The sequence below is a fragment of the Rhinoraja longicauda genome, chromosome 7, assembly GCF_053455715.1.
Source record: "Rhinoraja longicauda isolate Sanriku21f chromosome 7, sRhiLon1.1, whole genome shotgun sequence".
Taxonomy (NCBI): Eukaryota; Metazoa; Chordata; class Chondrichthyes; order Rajiformes; family Arhynchobatidae; genus Rhinoraja; species Rhinoraja longicauda.
The window spans coordinates 62,391,264-62,413,492 of NC_135959.1; the positions used below are offsets into that span (position 1 = coordinate 62,391,264).

General features: G+C 39.8%; 1 protein-coding gene across 2 annotated transcripts in view; it reads right to left on the reverse strand.

The window, feature by feature from the left end:
• Positions 1 to 22,229, reverse strand: part of mre11a (MRE11 homolog A, double strand break repair nuclease) — a 61,460-nt gene that overhangs the window by 38,324 nt on the left and 907 nt on the right. For both annotated transcript variants that reach the window (XM_078402716.1, XM_078402717.1), the window contains exons 2-10: positions 20,126 to 20,258; positions 16,746 to 16,906; positions 14,680 to 14,767; positions 13,635 to 13,776; positions 10,097 to 10,211; positions 6,419 to 6,604; positions 5,231 to 5,402; positions 3,541 to 3,621; positions 2,390 to 2,516 (exon numbers count right to left, since the gene is read on the reverse strand). In XM_078402716.1, the coding sequence (XP_078258842.1) occupies positions 2,390 to 2,516; positions 3,541 to 3,621; positions 5,231 to 5,402; positions 6,419 to 6,604; positions 10,097 to 10,211; positions 13,635 to 13,776; positions 14,680 to 14,767; positions 16,746 to 16,906; positions 20,126 to 20,258 (1,205 nt within the window). The remainder of the gene's footprint in view (positions 1 to 2,389; positions 2,517 to 3,540; positions 3,622 to 5,230; positions 5,403 to 6,418; positions 6,605 to 10,096; positions 10,212 to 13,634; positions 13,777 to 14,679; positions 14,768 to 16,745; positions 16,907 to 20,125; positions 20,259 to 22,229) is intronic.

The following is a 22,229-nucleotide window of genomic DNA, read 5'->3' on the forward strand; positions in this document are numbered from 1 at the left end:
TCAGCCGTGATTGAATAGCAGAGTAGACAAAATGGGCCAAATGGCCCAATTCTATTCCAATGACACATGTGGTCTCATCAATATCTAGAACAGCTGCATCAAAATTTCCCAACTTTTGTACTCAATGCCCTTCTCAGAGTCATACAGCGGGGAAACAAGCACTTTGACCCACTTGCGAATGCCAAGCAACATACCCCATCTACACCAGTCCCACATGCCTGCATTGGCCCAAATCTCTCCAAACCTATCCCATCTATGTACCTGTCCAAATATTTCTTAAATGTTATGACAGTACCTGGCTCAACTACCTCCTCTGGCAGCTCGTTCCATATACCTATCATCCTTTGTGTAAAAAAGGTTGCTATTAACCTCTTCACCTTAAACCTATGGTCCTCTGGTTTTTGATTCCCCTACTCTGGCTAAAAGATTCTATGCATTTACCCTATCTATTCATCCCATGCACCTCTATAAGATCATCCTGCACCCTCCTGTGCTCCAAAGAATAAAGTCCTAGCCTGCTCAACAGCTCCCTATAGCCCAGGCCCTTGTGACCCGACAACATTCTCTGAAGAAGTCTTGACCGAAATGTCACCCATTGCTTCTCTCCAGATTCTGCCTGTCCCGCTGAGTTACTCCAGCATTTTGTGTCTCTCCTCATAAACCTTATTCAATACTATGACTGATGAAGGCCGATGTGCCAAAAGCCTTTTTGACCACCCTATCTACCTGCAATATCACTTTCAAGGAACAAGGTACCTGCATTGCTAGATCCCTCTGCTCTGCAACACTCCCCAGAGCCCTGCCATTCACTGTGTAGGTCCTGACCTGGTTTGACTTCCCAAATGCAACACCTCAAACTTATCTGTATTAAATTCCATCAACCATCCCACATTCCACCTGCCAAAACCATGAAGATCCTGCTGCAATTTTTGCCAACCATCTTCACTGTCTACAACACCACCTACTTTAGTGTCATCTACAAACTTACTAATCATGCCTTGTACATTGATGCAAATCATTGTAACAGATGTCAAACAGCAACAGATGTCAAACAGTATGGACCCAGCACCATACCTAGGCGCACTAGTCCAAAAAACAACCTTCCAGCATTACCCTCTGCTTCCTTCCACAAAACCAAATTGCAATCAAGTAAGCTAGCTCTCCTTGTATCCAGTGTTAGCTCTCCTTATATCCCATGCGATCTAACATTCCCGAGCAACCTACCATGCGGAACCTTGTCAAATGCCTTGCTGAAATCCATATTTACGTCTACCTTTTGGTCACAACTTCAAAAAACTCAGATTCATGGGACACAATCTATCACGTACAAAACCATGCTGACTATCCCTAATGAGCTTCAGTCCATCTAAATGAATGCACAGTGCCCTCCATAATGTTTGGGACAACGACCCATCATTTATTTATTTGCCTCTGTATTCCACAATTTGAGATTTGGAATAGAAAAAAAATCTCCTGTGGTTAAACCAGATTTTATTCAAGGCCATTTTTATTAAAGGCCATGTAGAAATTAGTTGTGTTTATACATAGTCCCCCTATTTCAGGGCACCATAATGTTTGGGACACATGGCTTCACAGACGTTTGTAATTGCTCAGGTGTGCTTAATTGCCTCCTTAATGCAGGTATAAGAGAGCTCTCAGCACCTAGTCCTTGCATCACCTTTAGAAACTTCCAAAGACATTTGAACAGTCTTTTCAGAAGCCAAAGATATAGTTCAGATCTCCCATCTACCTCGTTGGAGCTTTCTTATTTGCACTTTCTGTTTAGGTGTAAGTCTATATTCTGCACTATCTTTATTCTTCTCTTTGCACTTGGATTTGTGTATGGTTTGATTGTATGATAAGATTTGAAAGGATAGCAAGTAAAACAATGTTTTTCTACTGCATCTTGCTACAGACCAAACTAAACCTAACAGTACTAATAACTTAATCACACAAATCCCCTGTAGTGCCTTACAATCATTGAATGTTGCAGCACAAATGTCATATTATCATATCATATCATATATATACAGCCGAAAACAGGCCTTTTCGGCCCACCAAGTCCGTGCCGCCCAGCGATCCCCGTACATTAACACTATCCTACACCCACTAGGGACAATTTTTACATTTACCCCGCCAATTAACCTACATACCTGTACGTCTTTGGAGTGTGGGAGGAAACCGAAGATCTCGGAGAAAACCCACACAGGTCACGGGGAGAACGTACAAACTCCTTACAGTGCAGCACCCGTAGTCAGGATCGAACCTGAGTCTCCAGCGCTGCATTCGCTGTAAAGCAGCAACTCTACCGCTGCGCTACCGTGTTGTTATGTTGTAAGCAAATAGCAAAGTATGAATATTTGTCATTAAGTACAGAATGCAGGCTTACCATTTCTCTCTTTATGTTCCCTGTGCCGGAAAAAGTGAATGATATCTTTGGGGTTAGCCACTCTCTCAATAAATCTCTGGCTAAATCGAAGAGTATTGAAGGGTTCAAATCCGCCGCTGTAATCTACCTAAACCACATCAAGACAAGGAAGTGAAACTCAGCACAACTTATTTTTCATTATCTGCTTGGAGCATTTTTGCAATTATGCAGTGCTTTTTATTACCCAAAGACATGTCAAAAAACATTTTGTTCCAAAAGCTAACTTAAGTATAATCACTGTTGAAATGCAGGAAAATACTGACTTGATTAATTTGCCTAACGTGTATAAAATCAATCCTTTATTGCCATTATTCCCGTTAATCTTATTTAACAAAAAATGTCAAAGGAGTAGACCTTACAAGCCTACTCTGCCAATCAATAAGATGATAGCTAATCTGACCTGTTATCAAGATCTATGAAAGGTTTTCAAATTCATCTCCAATTTATCAATATAAAAGTATTAATGAAGAACTTCTTCGCATCACATCTAGTTTTGGACTTTGTTAGTTCGTACTAATGTTTGCTGCTCTGTAACTTCCCTATCACAACTTCTCAATCTCAACACTTCTCCATCTCGCCATCTGAACAAATAAATTAACCCATTCAAATCCATTTGGTTTTTCTTTCCCCCCAAAAATGACATTGGGCAGAATTTACTGAAAGCTTATGAACCCTCACTCAAGTTAAAAGCCCCAACTCCCTTATCCTGGTAGCTGAGTGTTCTTAAACTGGTTGTCCATCCTCTGAGCCTTTACCAGGACTTCTATGTTTCTCATTAAAACAGAATTTGAAATTAGACCTGATCGAGATCTATACAAATACCTTGTTGTTCAACCTCACATCAAATCACATTTCAAAAGCATCCCCTTCTACACCACACTGGATTTATTTTATAAAAGCTGTACAAAGCTTTAATAACACACAGACTCCAACTCCCAGACTTTTCTTCTGTAGCAGCTTTGAACTATAGCATGTTGCACAATTCAATGGGATACCTTTTCTGCTCAAAATTTTACCAAGCTGGAAGAATCCTCTGGCACTTAAGTTCTTTACAATTAGCTGTGTTTTAAATGTGCAGTTTGAATAAAAGGAAACCATTAAAGCAAACAAACCCTCAGTCTTATTAGAGGCTTTTCAGGCTGATGTGGATTTCCAATACGTTCTCTTTCAGCAACATCCAATAGACCATCCACCTAAAAGACAAATAGAGGCAGACTGAGAAAATGATTACTGATTATTGTTCTAAAATAAAAGATTCAGATTAAGAAACTTCTAACCATTGTCACCATCTTAACCTTAATCTTCAACTATTCATCATGAAAACCCAACCACCTACCCTCAATATTCAATGCTATTACAATCACCAGCAACCATTTCCCAATCGGAGACTCAACTGGATTTGCCACATAAACACCCATGGCTAGAGAGGCTGAGTATATTGCATCTCTTGGCACCCCAAGAACTTTTCACCATTTGTATGGGATCTGTCAGGAGCAGATGAGTGCAGCGCTTACAGCACTCCAGAAGCTCCATCAAACGGATTTACACAAGTCGCTGCCTCAAAAAGGCAGTCAGCATCATCAAAGACCCACACCACACTGGCCACATACTCATTTCACCCCTGCCATCGGGAAGAGGGTACAGGAGCCTGAAAACTGTAACGTCCAGGTTCAGGAACAGCATCTTCCCTACAGCCATCAGGCTATTAAACACTACAACCTCCAATAAGTTCTGAACTACACAGACTTAGGACCATTAGTTATGTCTTTTTGCTTTATTATTGTTTGTTTGTTTTTTATGTGCATGTGTGTATGTGCACACTGAACTTTTATTTTCTTGTTTATTATATTGTTTACAGTGTGGTATATTTACATATTCTGTTGTGCTGCTGCAAGTAAGAATTTTATTGTTCTACTATCTGGGACATATGACAATAAAACACTCTTGACTTGACACCATCCAGATTGATAGGCACCTCTACTCAAATTCTTTAAGCAGAGAAACCTGCAAGTCCGCAAGTTCAACTCACAAACAAAAATTCCATAAAATGTGATTTTTCTGGAGATAGCTTACTAATTCTTCCAACTACTTTATGATGAATTTAATCAGATTCTTTGAATACATTTTTTTTCTCCCCATATTAACAATTTTGATAAATCTTTTTTCCCTCATGACAGAACGATCACTGAGAAAATAATAGCTTTATCTACAGTAAAAAGTAAGCAAATGATAGACACAAAAATCTGGAGTAATTCAGCGGGTCAGGCAGCATGTCTGGAGAAAAGGAATACGTGACTTTTCGGGTCGAGACCCTTCACTGATTTCAGTGTGAATAAATGTTTAGAGTAGCAGAATTAACAGGCAAATGGTGAAAGTGAGATTATTAAAAGAACAGTGATCGAAGCAAATTAAATATGTGAGCAATAAAAGGCAATAACAAACTACCAGTATCCAAACATGAGAATGTATCTGTTACAATAGATTTGTGGCAAAGTCCAACTCAAAATGATTGACAACAAAGGAATCATTAACTTTAGTCAAAATGGAAATCTGATCAGGAATTAATATTAATTTGCCACTTAACATAACTCCTTGTTGCCATTATGATTATTTCTTCTTCTCATTCTTATTTCTCTTGCCAGCCAGAAAAACAAGTAAGTTCAGGGCATTGTTGAAATATTTCCAAACCAAAAAGGTATGCAGGAGCAGTAAAAAATCTCTCTCCAATTTACCCAGAGTAACTAATCTTGGCTAAGATTAGCAACATTCTCTAATGAATGGCTCTTCATTGCATTGATTTACCTTCTCAACACAGAAGGCCTCTATTTTCTGTGTGACTTTGGGATGATCTTGGTTAAATATATCAGGGTGATCTCGAAGAACAACATCTTCAATAAAGAACTGGCGAATTGTTTTCAAAGGAATTTTCTGCATATTCATTTTCTTTCCTTTGATTCGCAACAGTCCAATGTGTCTAAGTGAGAGGAATAAACTATCAGATATATTTCAAAGTTCATAAATAGCAACAATTTTAATGATGTCCAAATGGAAGTGCAGGTAAAATACACCCGATGACTGTATATAATTGAGCACTGCTCAGATGAAGTTTGGCATTAATATTAGAAAGAATTATACAATCCACGCTGCTGTTTTGGATACCAATTATTTAGCACAGTGGAACTATGACTTTTGCAGCCAAATTCTATAGATGACTAAACTTTGTGCTCAGAATTCAAATTCGGTTTTAGTTTTGGGCAACTATTATTTATATAATATGGAACTTTACAATATCCGAGAAAAATATTTTACAACCAATTGGTGGATTCATTAATATAAAACAGAGATAATGAAATGGAATAAGGAATAAATAAATTATTTCCCCTCTAATACTAAGGTCAGGTATCCCACACGTAACTTCCTTGAATGTGAATGGAGAAAAAGTGCAACATCTCCATTGGTTCCAGAGAACTTTCATTCACAGCCAAAGATAAAGCAGAATTTTAGGGATGGCATGGAGAACCTCTAGCCCATGCACTGAACACCAGTGCATCAATATTGGATGCAGCATTTCAAATACCCATCCACCAGCCTTGTCAATTTCTGTCTGCCCCACCCGTGCAAGAATTTGCAGTTTCAAACTGATCTAATCTGCCGCCTCAGAATCCACCTAATTTTGTCTGCTTTGCTAAATAATACAATAAATAGCTTTTACCTGCTAAAATATTAATATCTCAAAGTATGCCAAAAATGAGGATTAATGAGGACATACAAATGTTAACATTTCTGTGTGATTCCGTCATCGGCGCCAAACCATTATTTCAATGCAAGTGCTACAGGAGATCAAGGCAATGGCTTGAAACTCCTTGAGGCAATTAGGGATGGTCCATAAAAATAACAATTCCAAGTCAAACTTTTAAAAACAGAGGAAGCACCTATTAACTCTTCAACCTGTGCTAAAAAAGCTATAGCAAGCAAAAACAAAATACACACTTTTTTACAGCTTCTCCAGGAGAAAGGGAAGTGACAACAGAGCTTCCAGGCTGTGAAACATAGAACAGCTGTTGTTCATTTCTTGCGGGAGCTATTTTACACTCATGTTCATGTCCCCAAATGACAAGATCAAGAAAATCATCCAGAAATTGTTCTGGAATGTAATTGGTGGCTCCATGCTTGCTCCTGTTTGAGAAACACATTATGACTGAATTAGATAAGAGACAGTTATAGAAATATTTCAAAACACAATGCTAATCTTGAATGAAACTTTAAATTATTATCTCACTTCTCTAGAACCATAGGTAATAATTACTGATACAAGTAAAACAATTCAGCAGCTTTCAATTGAACAAATAACTGGCTAATGAGCTTGTTTCCCCATACACAATTCAAAGGCATATCACTATGAACTTCATCTTGAAGACAATTCCATCAAGAAGTGTAGTGGTAAAGGTAGATCCTGAAAATTATTTGTATTCCCTTTCAAAATATTTGGCACACTCTATATTAACCAATACCACACGTCTCCACACCCTGCCCACGTCAAGCCACCAAAAGATTTTCTACAAGTAAACATGCATGTAAACAATGGCTCAGGGAATGAAATTCTAAGCAATAATTGGTGAATTATTACAGATATAGAAATAATGCAGGAATTGAAATTCCTTTTGTTGATAATTTACAGAAAATCTCAACAAGAGCAGTATTTGGGATTTTACTCTGCACTTGAATGAATTTTCATTTAAAAGTAAAATTGTATTCAGTTGATGGCATGAGCGGCGTGGTGGTAGAATTGCTGCCTTACAGCGCTGGAGACGTGGGTTCGATCCCAATTACGGATGTTGTCTGTACGGAGTTTGTATGTTCTCCCCATGACCCCGTGGGTTTTCTCCGAGATCTTCAGTTTCCTCCCACACTCCAAAGGTGTACAGATATGTAGGTAGATTGGCTTTGTATAAGTGTAAATTGCCTCTAGTGTGTGTAGGATACTGCTAATGTGCGGGGATCGCTGGTCGGTGCGGACTCAGTAGGCCGAATGGCCTGTTTCTGCGCTGTATCTCTAAACTAAAATTATATATAAATGTTATGAATTCAATCATTCCAGCAGTAGGAATAAAGGTGTAGACTATTGTTTAAATGGGGAGAGGATTCAGGAATCAGAGGTGCAAGGGTCCTTGGGAGTGCTGGAGCAGGTTTCCCAAAAAGGTCATTTGCAAGTTGAACCGGTAGTAAGGAAGTCAAAGGCAATGTTAGTATTTATTTCAAGAGCAGTAATATATTTTAAAAAAGGGATGTAATGCTGAGGCTTGATAAGGCACTGGTCAGACCACATTTATGATTTCATTCTCTGAGTCATCGTTGACATGAATGTTTACTTGTAGAAAATCGTTGGGTGGCTTGACATGGGCAAGGTGTGGAGACGTGTGGTCAGACCACAGGTGTGGAGATCGCGTCAGTATTGTGAGCAGTTTTGGGCCCCATATCTGAGGAAGGGTGTGCTGGCGCTGGAGAGACACCCGAGGAGATTTACGAGAATGATCCCTGGGATGAATGGGTTAACATACAGTGCCCTCCATAATGTTTGGGACAAAGACCCATCATTTATTTATTTACCTCTGTACTCCACAATTCGAGATTTGTAATAGGAAAAACCACATGAGGTTAAAGTGCACATTGTCAGATTTTATTAAAGGGCATTTATATACATTTTGGTTTCACAATGTAGAAATGACAGCTGTGTTTATACATAGTCCCCCCATTTCAGAACACCATAATGTTTGGGACACATGGCTTCACAGGCATTTGTAATTGTTCAGGTGTGTTTAATTGCCTCCTTAAAGCAGGTATGAGAGAACTCTCAGCACCTAGTCTTTCCTCCAGTCTTTCCATCACCTTTGGAAACTTTTATTACTGTTTATCAACACGAGGACCAAAGTTGTGCCAATGAAAGTCAAAGATGCCATTACGAGATTGAGAAACAAGAATAAAACTGTTAGAGACATCAGCCAAACCTTAGGTTTACCAAAATCAACTGTTTGGAACAACATTAAGAAGAAAGAGAGCACTGGTGAGCTTACTAATCGCAAAGGGACTGGCAGGCCAAAGAAGACCTCCACAGCTGATGACAGAAGAATTCTCTCTATAATAAAGAAAAATCCCCAAACACCTGTCCAACAGATCAGAAATACTCTTCAGGAGTGGATTTGTCAATGACCACTGTCCGCAGAAGACTTCATGAACAGAAATACAGAGGCTACGCTGCAAGATGCAAACCAGTGGTTAGCCGCAAAAATAGATGGCCAGATTATAGTTTGCCAAGTACTTAAAAGAGCAACTACAGTTCTGGAAAAACATCTTGTGGACAGATGATATGAAGATTAACTTATATCAGAATGATGGCAAGAGCAAAGTATGGAGGAGAGGAGGAACTGCCCAAGATCCAAAGCATACCACCTCATCTGAGAAACACGGTGGTGGGGGTGTTATGGCCTGGGCATGCACGTCTGAAGGTACTGGCTCACTTATCTTCATTGATGATACAACTGCTGATGGCAGTAGCATAATGAATGCTGAAGTGTATAGACACATCCTATCTGCTAAAGTTCAAACAAATGCCTCAAAGTTCATTGGCCAGCGGTTCATTCTACAGCAAGACAATGATCCCAAACATACTGCTAAAGCAACAAAGGATTTTTTTTAAAGCTAAAAAAAGGTCATTTCTTGAGTGGCCAAGTCAATTGCCCAATCTGAACCCAATTGAGCATGCCTTTTATATGCTGGAGAGAAAACTGAAGGGGACTAGCCCCCCAAAACAAGCACAAGCTAAAGATGGCTGCAATACAGGCCTGGCAGAGCATCACCAGAGAAGACACCCAGCAACTGGTGATGTCCATGAATCGCAGACTTCTAGCAGTCATTGCATGCAAAGGATATGCAACAAAATACTAAACATGGCTACTTTCATTTACATGACATTGCTGTGTCCCAAACATTATAGTGCCGTGAAATGGGGAGACTTTGAGTAAACACTGCTGTAATTTCTACATTGTGAAACCAAAATGTATAAAAATGGCCTTTATTAAAATCTGACAATGTGCACTTTAACCACATGTGATTTTTTCTATTACAAATCTCAGATTGTGGAGTACAGAGGCAAATAACTAAATGATGGGTCTTTGTCCCAAACATTATGGAGGGCACTGTCTGATGTGCTTTTGACGGCACTGGACCTGTACTTGCTGGAGTTTAGAAGGGTGGACCTCATTCAAACTTACCAAATAGTGAAAGGTCTGGATAGAGCGGATGTGGAGAGAATGTTTCCTAACAGGAGAGTCTAGAACCAGAGGGCATAGCCTCAGAATTATAGATTGTACCCTTAGAAAGGAGATGAGGAGGAATTTCTTTCGTTAGAGGTTGGTGAATCTGTGATATTCATTGCCATAGAAGGCTGTGGAGGCCAATTCATCAGGTATTTTTAAGGTGGAGATTGACATACTTGATTGGCAAGGGTGTCAAGAGTTATGGGCAGGTGAATGGGGTCGAGAAGAAAGGATAAATCAGCAATGATTGAATTGCAGAGCAGACTCAATGGGCCAAGTGGCCTACTTCTGCTCCTATGACTTATGAACTATGCAATGATATTTTCCACCAAATCATAAAATCATTGTTTCTTGCCTATTTTGATGAATGACAAACATGTTAAACCAGCTGTCTTCCTCTTCCTTTGGCCTCAGCATTGTTACTCGTTTATTTACAAACATTCGATAGAGACGTTCATCCGGAATGGCTCCTATGAATTATTAAATCAAATAAAGCATTTCACCAAACTACGAACAAAATTCCATGTTTAATCTAGGGTATTTTACTAAAGCACGTCTCATAACATTAACTGGTACGTCAGGCCTTATTTCTATTTATTGCATTATCACATATTATCCTGAACATCTTCAATTAGCATTTCGTCAAATAGCACAAAATATCATGTGCTCTCTAGGCATTTTACAAAAGGACAATTCTCAAAAACTCAACTAGTATTACACATCTAACGGCTATTTAATGCATTATCAAATATTATAAGCTACGTAGTTAAGTAAGTCTCAAAAACATGGCTCTTACTAATTGTTTTATGCCAGCATTTGATTTACCTTTCCCCCTTATAATGTCATTAAAATATTAGATATTGCTAAATATTGATATTTTGTCCCAATTTACATCTTAAACTGGTATGCTATATTATAGCTTCTAATAAGCGTATCATGCATCATATCAACCACATTCAGCACTTCCACCAAGAAACAAAATTACCCAAACGTTGCCCTAAAATTGGCAGTCAACATATTTTAAACAATGGCAGAGAAAGCTTCAGTATTGCTTAACCACCATGTTGAGAGGAGAATGATTTTTCTCTTCATACAAGTTTCCAATTCAGTCATGCTGATGAGGTGGTAGACACAAAATGCTGGAGTAACTCAGCGGGAAGGCAGCATCTCTGGAGTTACTCAGCGGGAAGGCAGCATCTCTGGAGTTAAGGAATGGGTGACGTTTCGGGTCGAAACCCTTCTTCAGGCATTTTGTGTCTACCTTTGATTTAAACCAGCATCTGTAGTTCTTTCCTACACATGCTGATGAATTGGTTGGCAAAGGATGGTCAGTGAGGAGGGGGGGATGTCATCTGGAGTAAGACACATCCTACTGAGAAGTATGGACAAAACTGCCAAACTGCAGGAGCTCACCTCTCACCTACACGATTTGCAGCTGAGACATCAATAATTTAAGTTGCTTTTATTTCCACAGCTGCTGTCTGACCTGCTGCATGTTTGCAGAATTTTCTTTTTTTTGTTTCAGTCATACAGCATCTACAGTTTATTGATTTAAGTTTAAAGCCTTTGTTTTAAATATTGTGGCTTCCTTCCTTGCACCATTCTCAATACCCCATTTTCCCCTTCTCCAGTAGTAGCAATCAAAATTACAAGAGCACCAATTGTTTGTAGGATGAGGGCAATTCTTAGAAACATCAAAAGGAGAGTTGTGAATTTGTGGAATTCTCTGTCACAGAAGGCAGTGGAGGCCAATTCTCTGGATGAATTTAAGAGAGTTAGATAGAGCTCTGGGGGCTAGGGGCTCAGCTTGCTCCAGTGCTCACCACAATATTTAACCTCTCCTTGGCAAAGTCTGTGGTCCCTGCATGCTTCAAAAGATCCATCATTGTACCGGTGCCAAAGAATGCCTCTCCAGCTTGTTTAAATTACTACCGACCGGTGGCTCTCACCTCGGTTGTCATGAAATGCTTCGAGAGACTAATCAAGAGGCACATCTGTGCCCTCCTTCCTCGCAACATGGACCCACTACAGTTCGCATACCGTCCGAACAGGTCCACGGATGATGCGATCTCCCAGGTTCTGCACACTGCTCTCTCTCATCTGCACAGTCAGAAGTGGGGCTATGTGAGGATGTTGTTCATTGACTTTAGTTCAGCTTTCAACACTATAATCCCCAGCAGACTGGCTGAGAAGCTGCTGGAACTGGGGCTTAGCACCCCTCTGTGTGCCTGGGTCCTGGACTTTCTCACCGCCAGGCCCCAAGTGGTCAGGATGGGGGAACACACATCTAGCCCCCTCACCCTGAACATAGGATCCCCCCAGGGTTGCGTCCTTAGCCCCCTACTGTACTCCCTGTACACACATGACTCTGTAGCCAGGTTCAGCTCAAACTCCATCATCAAGTTTGCTGATGACACTGTGGTGGTGGGCCGGATCTCCGACAACGATGAGAAGCCTACCGGGAGGAGGTGGCTGATCTGGCACTCTGGTGTCAGGACAATAACCTCCTCTTGAATGTCACAAAAACTAAGGAGCTGATTGTGGACTTTAGAAGGGCTCAACATCCAAGGACGTACACGCCACTGGAGATAAATGGTTCTACTGTGGATACGGTGAGCAGTTTTAAATACCTGGGAGTCCACATCAAAGGGGATCTGACATGGGCAACGCACATTGCCGCACTGGTGGGTAAGGCAGAGCTGCACCTTTACCACCTTAGACAGCTGAGGAAATTCAGAGTGTGTCTGAGGATCCTTCATTGCTTCTACTCTGGGGCTGTAGAGAGCATCCTGTCCGGCAACATTACAGTCTGGTTTGGGAACAGCTCTGCCCAGGACAGGATGGCCCTGCAGAGTAGTACGTTCAGCAGAACGCACCATGGGAACTACACTCGCCCCCCTGCAGGACCTATACATCAGGGGGTGCAGATCGAGAGCAAGCAAGATCATGAGGGACCCCTGCCACCCCAGCAACGGACTGTTCCAGATGCTACAGTCAGGCAAACGCCTCCGCTGTCACGCTGTGAAAACGGAGAGGATGAGACGGAGTTTCTTCCCACAGACCATCAGGACTGTTAACTTTTATAACTCCAGGGACTAAATTTTGTCTTCTCTGTATTAACTTTATTTATATGCTGTAACTGTAATTCTTTTTTGTGCACAATCCGCAGGCATTGCCACTTTCATTTCACTGCACATCGTGTATGTGCACGTGACAAATAAACTTGACTTGAATTGAATCAAGGGATATGGGGAGAAGGCAGGCACAGGTTACTGATTGTCGATGATCAGCCATGATCACAATGAATGGCTGTGCTGGCTCAAAGGGCCAAATGGCCTCCTCCTGCACCTATTTTCTATGTTTCTAAACTCCTGTAACTACGGTGTTGAAAAGTTGCTGTTTATAAAACTCGGATCAACTGTGAAAGAAATTGATTTCAAGGATTCTCGCAGCACTTAAACGAATGAGAAGACTGTGTTTCTTTCCCTTTGGGATGATCATTATAAATGTGTAAACATCAGAATTCTCACCACTAAACAAGGGAACTTAATATTCAGTGTTATGTGCATTATTAATTAATATTCTTTTCCATTAGGTTTTCTGAAGAGGTTGGCTTCCATGTGTCTGACGCACCACTAAGTTCATATGCTTATCATAGAATCTAGTCTACTTGTCCTTTTATCTTGTTTACCATATATGCTTTGTTAGTCTAGACTTCAAAAAACAATTTGGCATGAGGCATAATAAAACTCCATGCAGCTAGAAAGAAACTACATAAAACGCAAGTCATTCTGCCTGCAAAGAGCAAATTTTTAGTTTATAATTAATTGTGCTTAAAATACAGCCATTCAAATAAGTCAACGATTTTAGTGGCCCATGCTCAAGAGACTCACCTAACCCATAGAGGGCCAACCTGGTATATCCTTTCTGGATCAGAACAGGGCTAATGTCAATCTTCTCAACTGACATTGAACGACCAAAATGGTTTATTAATCCAGCACAGCTCAAGAGATCCAAGGCACACAGTGCATCAGCCTGTAACATAATTGAAATATAGAGTGTTTTGGCAGATTTAAGATGGCACACAAACTCCAATTATATTCCCAAGCAACAAAGCAAATGAAAGGTCCAATAAACTTCCCTGCATTAATTTCCATGATTTCGCTCATCTGTTGGAGGTGGTTAGTTTGGGTTAAATGTTGCAGAAACTTAAAAGACGGCATTATATTGTTCAACAAAAATTAAAACTCAAAAGTATATTTAAAGAAGAAATCCAGGACTGCCTCATCGAAACAATTATGAAGATTAATACAAAATACATGGCATAGTGATTTTGACATAGGTTTGGAGGAACAAGAAGAGGCAAGGTGGGAAGGGATGCCAGATCAACAAAAATTCTGAACGCATTACGTATCCCGTTCCAGCACGAAGTGGATAGCTGGGAAACTACTCCCAGCAGGATAATTGGTAATTTTTTTAATGAAGCCAGAGTCCATAATTAAAAATAAAAGCAAAAACTAAAATCTGTACTCAGGAGATTCCATTGCATTTGTGCAGAAATAACTTTTCATTTAAACAAATCTCTGTTAACTTCTTACAATATTGGTTAAAACCCATTAATTGGGCATTACGATTACTTAACAAATTCTGTGACAATTCTACTCGACAAACATTTGGTTTTGACTTCCAAGGTCTTAAAAGATTACATGGCTTTCAATTGCAGCTAATAGGTGATGAGGTGTCTGGTACTTTTTAAAATTGTATCTCTCAATGTTCGAGAGATCTGACCCACTTATAGAAATAATTTTCACAAATCCTGGTCTTAATTCAAGTTGCATCCTGTGCACTAAATTTGGTGCAGTAAACAAAAGACACTGACTAGAATTGATTGGACATTAAATTCTCAATATGTAAAATAATTAAAAACACAAATCTTACTCCTGTAGGATCATCATGGTTACCATGAACACTGAAAACAGGAATGGAGATGTTTAAATTTCCATCTTGATAGTTTACCCAAGGAAACCTGAAAAAAAGATAATTGGTTATAATTTGAGAAATACCAGGTTTGTTTTATATTTTAAAAGTCTAGTCCCCTCCTCCACTCCATCAATTCATAAGGTCAAGTAATAGGAGCAGAATTAGACCATTGGCCCTTCAAGTCTACTCTGCCATTCAATCATGGCTGATCTATCTCTCCCTCCTAACCCCATTCTCCTGCCTTCTCCCCATAACCCCTGACACGCGTTCTAATCAAGAAGTTATCTATCATATAAAATATTCATTGACTTGGCCTCCACATCCTACCGTGGCAAATAATTACACAGGTTCACCATCCTCTGACTAAAGAAATTCTGTCTCATCTTCCTAAAGGAACGACCTGTAATTCTGAGGCTATGACCTTTAGTCCTAGACTCTCCCACCAATGGAAACATCCTCTCAACAACCACTCTTTCCAGGCCTTAATTTATACCTTAAATGGTATTCTAACAAGACTTTCTCCAGTATTTCAGTCAAATCACCATTAAACATCTTGGATTTGGACTGAAACCAGCCAGAGCACACTTGAAAATAAAGACATCACAGGGAAACTCACAAATGTACCTCTAACAGAAGTACCGTAACCAGGCCAGGACACCAAAGTCAAATGTAATTAATTGAACAGTTTACCTGCACGGTACAAAAGAAAAATTGAACCTGGAATCATCACAAAATCACTTTCAAGCAGTCTGAAATTAATGTCATACAGTACATAATAGTATAAATTCATAATTCAATATATCCAGCAACCAAAAAGACTGCAACAATAGTGCCAAAGAATTAAGGCAAAGTAAATGCAGCTGAACTCTTGACCTTCCTAACAATTCTGTGGATAAGCATTGCAATTGATTTTAAGTGCTTAACTTTGCTATGCATACAAGAATGTATTTAAGATTTATCTACAAAAGTTAAGTAATTTCAGACCTCCCAACATTTGATTTTACAAATTCATAATTTTGATGTCCAAAATTCAGAATTTTACATCAAAATTCATAATATGGCATGTAATGCAACATAATAACAAGTCCATGGTATTACGCCATGGAAGTCCCGATGAGGTCGAGATTGGTTGCCTTGCCTAGCATAGGTGCCACATTTTCGGGGAGACTTCCAGGGCGGGGGGGATTTCTCGCGGAACCCCTGGCGATCACTAGCGGCCGAATTGACAAATTGCAATTACCAACTGTTTTGCGGAAAACTGCGAGGCGAAATCGGAATGACGGAAATGAAGAAAGCAGAAACTTTACGCCAAATTCAGAAGGGTTGGGAGGGGTGTAATTTGAAGAAACAGTGGTGATCATTATTCAGAGGTCACTGGTATCAATTGACTGCACTCTCCAATTCAGAAAATTATGTGTTAAGACCGTGCTAAGACCTCTTCCATAGATTTATTAACAACGTAAAAGCTGCCACACTGCTACTGTACTGAGGGATTGCTGAACAGCTGAAGGTGCCATCTTTTAAGAGCAGATGTTAAACTTATCACAGAATAAATCAGAGTTATGTTGAAAAACTACGAGTTATTTCCAGTCTCCCAGTCAATTTTATCTTTCAATCAACAACATAAAACACATCAATTATCGTGTCATCAAAACACTGAGACCGTGTGAGTATACTGACTGCTGATTGTTCTACATTACATGAATGACTATACTTCGAAAGTAATTCATTGACTACAAGGTGCTATAGTAAAGTTCTGAGGCTACGAAAAACAAATCTTTAATGTAAGTTTTTTTTTTCAAACTTAGCCCTGCCAAATTCATCTCTGTACAACTGAAATTAAATTTATGGGTAACAAAATAGTTGAGCACATTTAAAACTTTAAATGAATAGAAAAATCATTTTGCCAATTCTTCATTGGCAAGAGTTTCTTGCCAATCATTTATTTGCTAAGAGTTTATTATAAAAACTTTAAATAATAGAAAAAACTGCAATCAGTAATAAACGTCATAATGTATACTTACTTATTAAAACCAAAATTGACTGACTGGTCACTTAATATTTCAAACTGTATCGGAGTGTCACCCATGCAGTATTTCCTTAGCAACTCCATACAGGTATGCAATGTCTTCCGGGAAGGTTTGTTGTCATGAAAGAGGTCACCACCCAGCAGTATAAAATCAACCTAAGAGATGGAAAAAGATGGAGTTAAAACAAGATTTTCTGCGTAATCTTGCATCAGCCACGCTCAATGCCGAAAATATACTTTTTCCAGAGCTATTTAAAAGGTTAACCTTATTTAACTAATTTAAATGACATTATGCAGGGGAGTACTGCAATAACAACATGGTTTTCCCTTTCAGCAACTGGGCAGAGATTTATGGGTTTCCACAAAGTAAATGTCTTTAGAGCTTCTTTTGCTGCTCTAGATAGTTTATATCAAATCACCATTGGAGGTAAAGTAACTATTTCCCGATGACAATCAAAGCAAAAAACAGTTTTTTATTACAATCAACCAGTTATGTCAAATTTGTACCTTGTAACATCTGCTTAATTAAGCATGAAGGGTATTATAGCTTATCTAAATTATTTCATGGAAAATTCCCCTCCTGGAATTTAGCCTGTACATCATGTAATATATATGAAAGATTTAGAACTGAATTTAGATGGCACAATAGTATAGTTGGGGCTCTATGAGGTGCTGGAAAGGCCGCATTTGGAATATTGTGAGCAATTTTTGGGCATCATATCTGAGGAAGGATGTCCTGGCTCTGGAGAGGGTCCAGAGAAGGTTTACAAGAATGATCCCAGGAATGAGTAGGTTAACCCATGATGGGCGTTTGTCGGCACTGGGCCTGTACTCGCTGGAGTTTAGAAGAATGAGGGGGTCATTGAAACATACAGAATAGTGAAAGGCTTGGATAGAGTGGATGTGGAGAAGATGTTTCCACTAGTGTGAGTGTCTAAAATTAGAGATCATAGCCTCAAAATTAAAGGACGTTCTTTTCGGAAGGAGACGAGGAGAAATTTATTTAGTCAGAGGGTGGTGAATCTGGTGGAATTCTTTGCCACAGAAGGCTGTAGAGGCCATGTCAGTGGATATTTTTAACGCAGATAGATTCTTGAATAGTGCAGGTGTCAGAGGTTATGGGGAGAAGGCAGGAGAATGGGGTTAGGAGAGGTAGATCAGCCATGAGGAAGAACTTTTTCAGTCAGAGAGTGGTGAAGGTGTGGAATTCTCTGCCTCAGAAGGCAGTGGAGGCCAGTTCGTTGGATGCTTTCAAGAGAGAGCTGGATAGAGCTCTTAAGGATAGCGGAGTGAGGGGGTATGGGGAGAAGGCAGGAACGGGGTACTGATTGAGAGTGATCAGCCATGATCGCATTGAATAGCGGTGCTGGCTCGAAGGGCTGAATGGCCTACTCCTGCACCTATTGTCTATTGAATGGCAGAGTAGACTTGATGGGCCGAATGGCCTAATTCTACTCCTATTCCTTATGACCTTATAATAGTAAACTTTGCAAATGATACTAAATATGTGAATAGGAAAGATTTAGATGGCAGGAAGATAATGGGCAGGTGGGCAAAAAATAGTAAATAAAATTTTATCCAGAGGTGAGAAAAAGGCACTTCAATGGCTAATAGGTCATGTGGAAGGAAGCTTGGAATGGATGCCAGCAGATCCTTAAAGGAAGCAGTGTAGGAAGGGAGTGCAGATGCTGGTTTGCACCGAGGACACACACAAAATGCTGGAATAACTCAGCGGGTCAGGCAGCATCTCTGGAGAAAAGGTGATGTTTTGGGATGAGACCTTGAGGAGAGGTAAATAAAGCATGCTGAAAGATCATAAGAAACAGGACAGAGTTAGGCCATTCGGCCCATCAAGTCTACTCCACTATTCAATCATGGCCCATTTAGAAAATAGTCTACTCCTTTATTCCGACTACCAAAATGCATGACTCCACACTTTGCTACACTATATTCCATCTGCCACTTCTCTCTCCACTCTCCCAACCTGTCCAAGTCCTTCTGCAGAGTCCCTGCTTTCTCTACATTGCCTGCCCCACCATCTATTTTCACATTATCCGCAAACGTTGCCACAAAGCCTTCAATCCCCTCGTCCAAATCATTAATATACAATGTGAAGAGTAGCGGCCCCAGCACTGACCCTTGCGGAACTCCACTAGTCACTGGCAGCCAGCCAGAAAAAAAACCTTTATTGCCACTCTTTGTCTTCTGCCATCCAACCAACCTGCTATCCATGCTAGTATCTGCCCTTTGATAGCTTAGGCTCTCATCTTTTTACCGTGGGCACGGTGGCGCAGCGGTAGAGTTGCTGCTTACAGTGAATGCAGCGCTGGAGACCCGGGTTTGATCCCGCTGTCTGCAGAGTTTGTATGTCCTCCCCGTGACCTGCGTGGGTTTTCTCCGAAATCTTTGTTTTCCTCCCATACTTCAAAGACGTACAGGTGTGTAGGTTAATTGGCTTGGTAAAATGTCCCGAGTGGGTATAGGATAGTGTTAATGTGTGGGGATCGCTGGTCGACGCGGTCCCGGTAGGCCGAAAGGGCCTGTTTCTGCGCTGCATCTCTAAACTAAGCAACCTATCAAAGTCTTTCTGAAAATCTAAGTAAGTAATAACTACCGATTCTACTTTGTCTGTCCTGCTATTTACTTCTTCAAAGAATTCCAGCAAATTTGTCACGCAAGACCTCCCCTTCACAAAGCCATGCTGACTTCAGCCTATTTTAAGGAAGCAGGAGAGATCAATAAACTGGTTAAAAAGACATGCAGTTGTTTTCCTTTTTTGCTGACACATTGAATCCAAGAGCACGGAATATTACAACCCAGATTCAGTCACAGTATCAAGTCAAATTGAGATTATTCAAGTCATAAGCACAAGTATGGAAAGGTACTGGTAAATGAAACATCTTGCTTACAGCAGCATCACAGGCGCATGGTCTCAGACAAATATAACACAAATTATACCTAAAATTTCTAAAAGTGCACAACAAAAACAAGACACTGATGCAAACATATAATTAGAATTATAATTAGAAATAATAACAAGTCCATGGTATAGCACGAGCTGGACCATAATGTTCCATTGTCGAGGTAGGATTATGCAATCAGAGGTTGGAAACTGATAGTCTAGAATTTCCAAAAACAGTTTCTTCCTGAAACTGATAGTCTAGAATTTCAGGCTTCTGTACCTCTTGTCTGATAGCAGCAGTGCAAAAAAAAGCTTGGCCCTAACGGCGGGAAACCTTGATAACAGATGCCTTCTTATTGAGGCAACATAACAGTATGAAGAAAGAAAGAATTTTAATAATGCTTTTCATTTACTGACCAATGATCAAGGTAAATCCCATTTCTGGAACATTATTGCTGATATTGGTAACTCACCTCATTATCCTGTGCACATCTTAAAATTTCATCAAAGGTAACAAGAGTATCACCTCCCCTTATGGCATCTTTTTCCAAATAACCAAGATGAATGTCGGTTGCAATCAAAATTTTCAAAGTATCAGTATCATCTCTGTAATAATTATGAGACATTCAGATAATTAAAATTAGAAAGGGTCAAGGATTCATTATCTAAATAGTTTGCTTAATAGTCTGTTATTAAGAACAATTCAGCATGTAGTATGCAAAACAAGATTAATACCTATATTTTTCTTGAAAATAAAATTGCAGATACTGGAAATCCAAAATAAAAACAGGAATTGATAGAAACACTCAAAGGTGCATGGAAAGAGAAAGAGTTAACATTTTAGGTGGGAGAATCTTTGTCAAAACAGGGAATGACAATATGTATATATAGTTTTATGGTTGCAGAGAAAGTAGCAGGAGGGATGGAAAGGACAAAAGGAACATTTGTGCTAGGGCGAGACCAGGCCAAATGGGTTACGAGGGCAGTGAGAGGTGGATTATATAGTTTTAGAGCATAGAAACAACTGATTTGGCCCATTATGTTCATGCTGACCATTAAGTATCTATCTCCACCAATCTCATTTACCGGCACTTGATTCATATCCTACTAGCCTAGGAGATTCAAATGCAGTTCCTAAATCTTGTGGTCATACTAGCCTTATTTTTGGGAGAACAAAAATATTCCTCAGTTCCCCTTTAAACCTCTTACTCTTCACTTTAAATCTATCCCCTCTGATTATAGAGTTATACCACACAAAAACAACCTCTATGGCCCAAATCTTCCATGTTAAGATGCCAATGTAGGTTAGTCCCATTTGCTCACATCAAATCCACATCCTTCAATATCTTTTCTATCCACGTATCTGTCCAAATATCTTTTAATGTTGTTATTGTACCTGTCTCAACCATATCTTCTGGCAGCTAGTTCCATATGTACCAACATCTAGGTGAAAAAGCTACCCCTCAGGTTCCTATTAAATCTTTCCCCTTTTACCTTAAACCTATGCCCTCCTGTTCTTGATTCCACAACCCTGGGAAATACAGTGTTCACCTTATTTATGGGTTTTATGCACCAGTCCCTTACACGAAGCAATAAAATTATAATCTGCCCAAATTCTGCCAACACCTTCGTAACTCATTTCTGCACTCTTTTCGACAACCGTCACACCCCTCCCCAAAATGCAACACCTCACATTTATTACCATATAATTTCCAATCTACCATCACCCGACCCGACTTCCCAGCTGAAATTATGTTTATCTCCCTCTTAATGGTCATCATTCTCCCCTCTTGGTCAGCATGACCATAATGGACCAAAACAGTTGTTTCTATGTTCTAAATGTGTATGTATGTTGAATGTGTATGGATAACGGTTTTTTAGTGTTCATTGAATTTGATTAGAATTGTAACATTGTCAATAAGTTAACCGAGTTGTTTTATCTGCAAATGTTTCAAATAATTTATCGAAAATACGTTTGTACAGAAAAATCACGTAAATATAATCAACAAAAATGAGTAATAGTATCAATGTCTCTAATCGGGTGGGGAAAGATATGCAATACAGCACTCTGTGCATTACTATCTTGGAAACAAAAACCTATTCTCTTCAATTTATTCACAAAATGCTGGAGTAACTCAGCAGGTCAGGCAGCATCTCGGGAGAGAAGGAATGGGTGACGTTTCGGGTCGAGACCCTTCTTCAGACTGATGAAGAAGGGTCTCGACCCGAAACGTCACCCATTCCTTCTCTCCCGAGATGCTGCCTGACCTGCTGAGTTACTCCAGCATTTTGTGAATAAATCGATTTGTACCAGCATCTGCAGTTATTTTCTTATACCACCTATTCTCTTCACCTTGACTAGATTTCCAATACATCTATTTGCTGACATAAAATTTATGTTGCCACACTACAAGCTGTAATTTGGTCGCAGCAAACTGCTCCTTGCAACTAAACAGGCAAACACCTCAAACGGGACAAATAAAACAAAATGCTGAAGCTCCCAATGATTCTCGACCCCTAAATGTCACCCATTCCTTCTCTCCTGGCTGGGTCTGAGATGCTGCCTGAGCTGAGCCG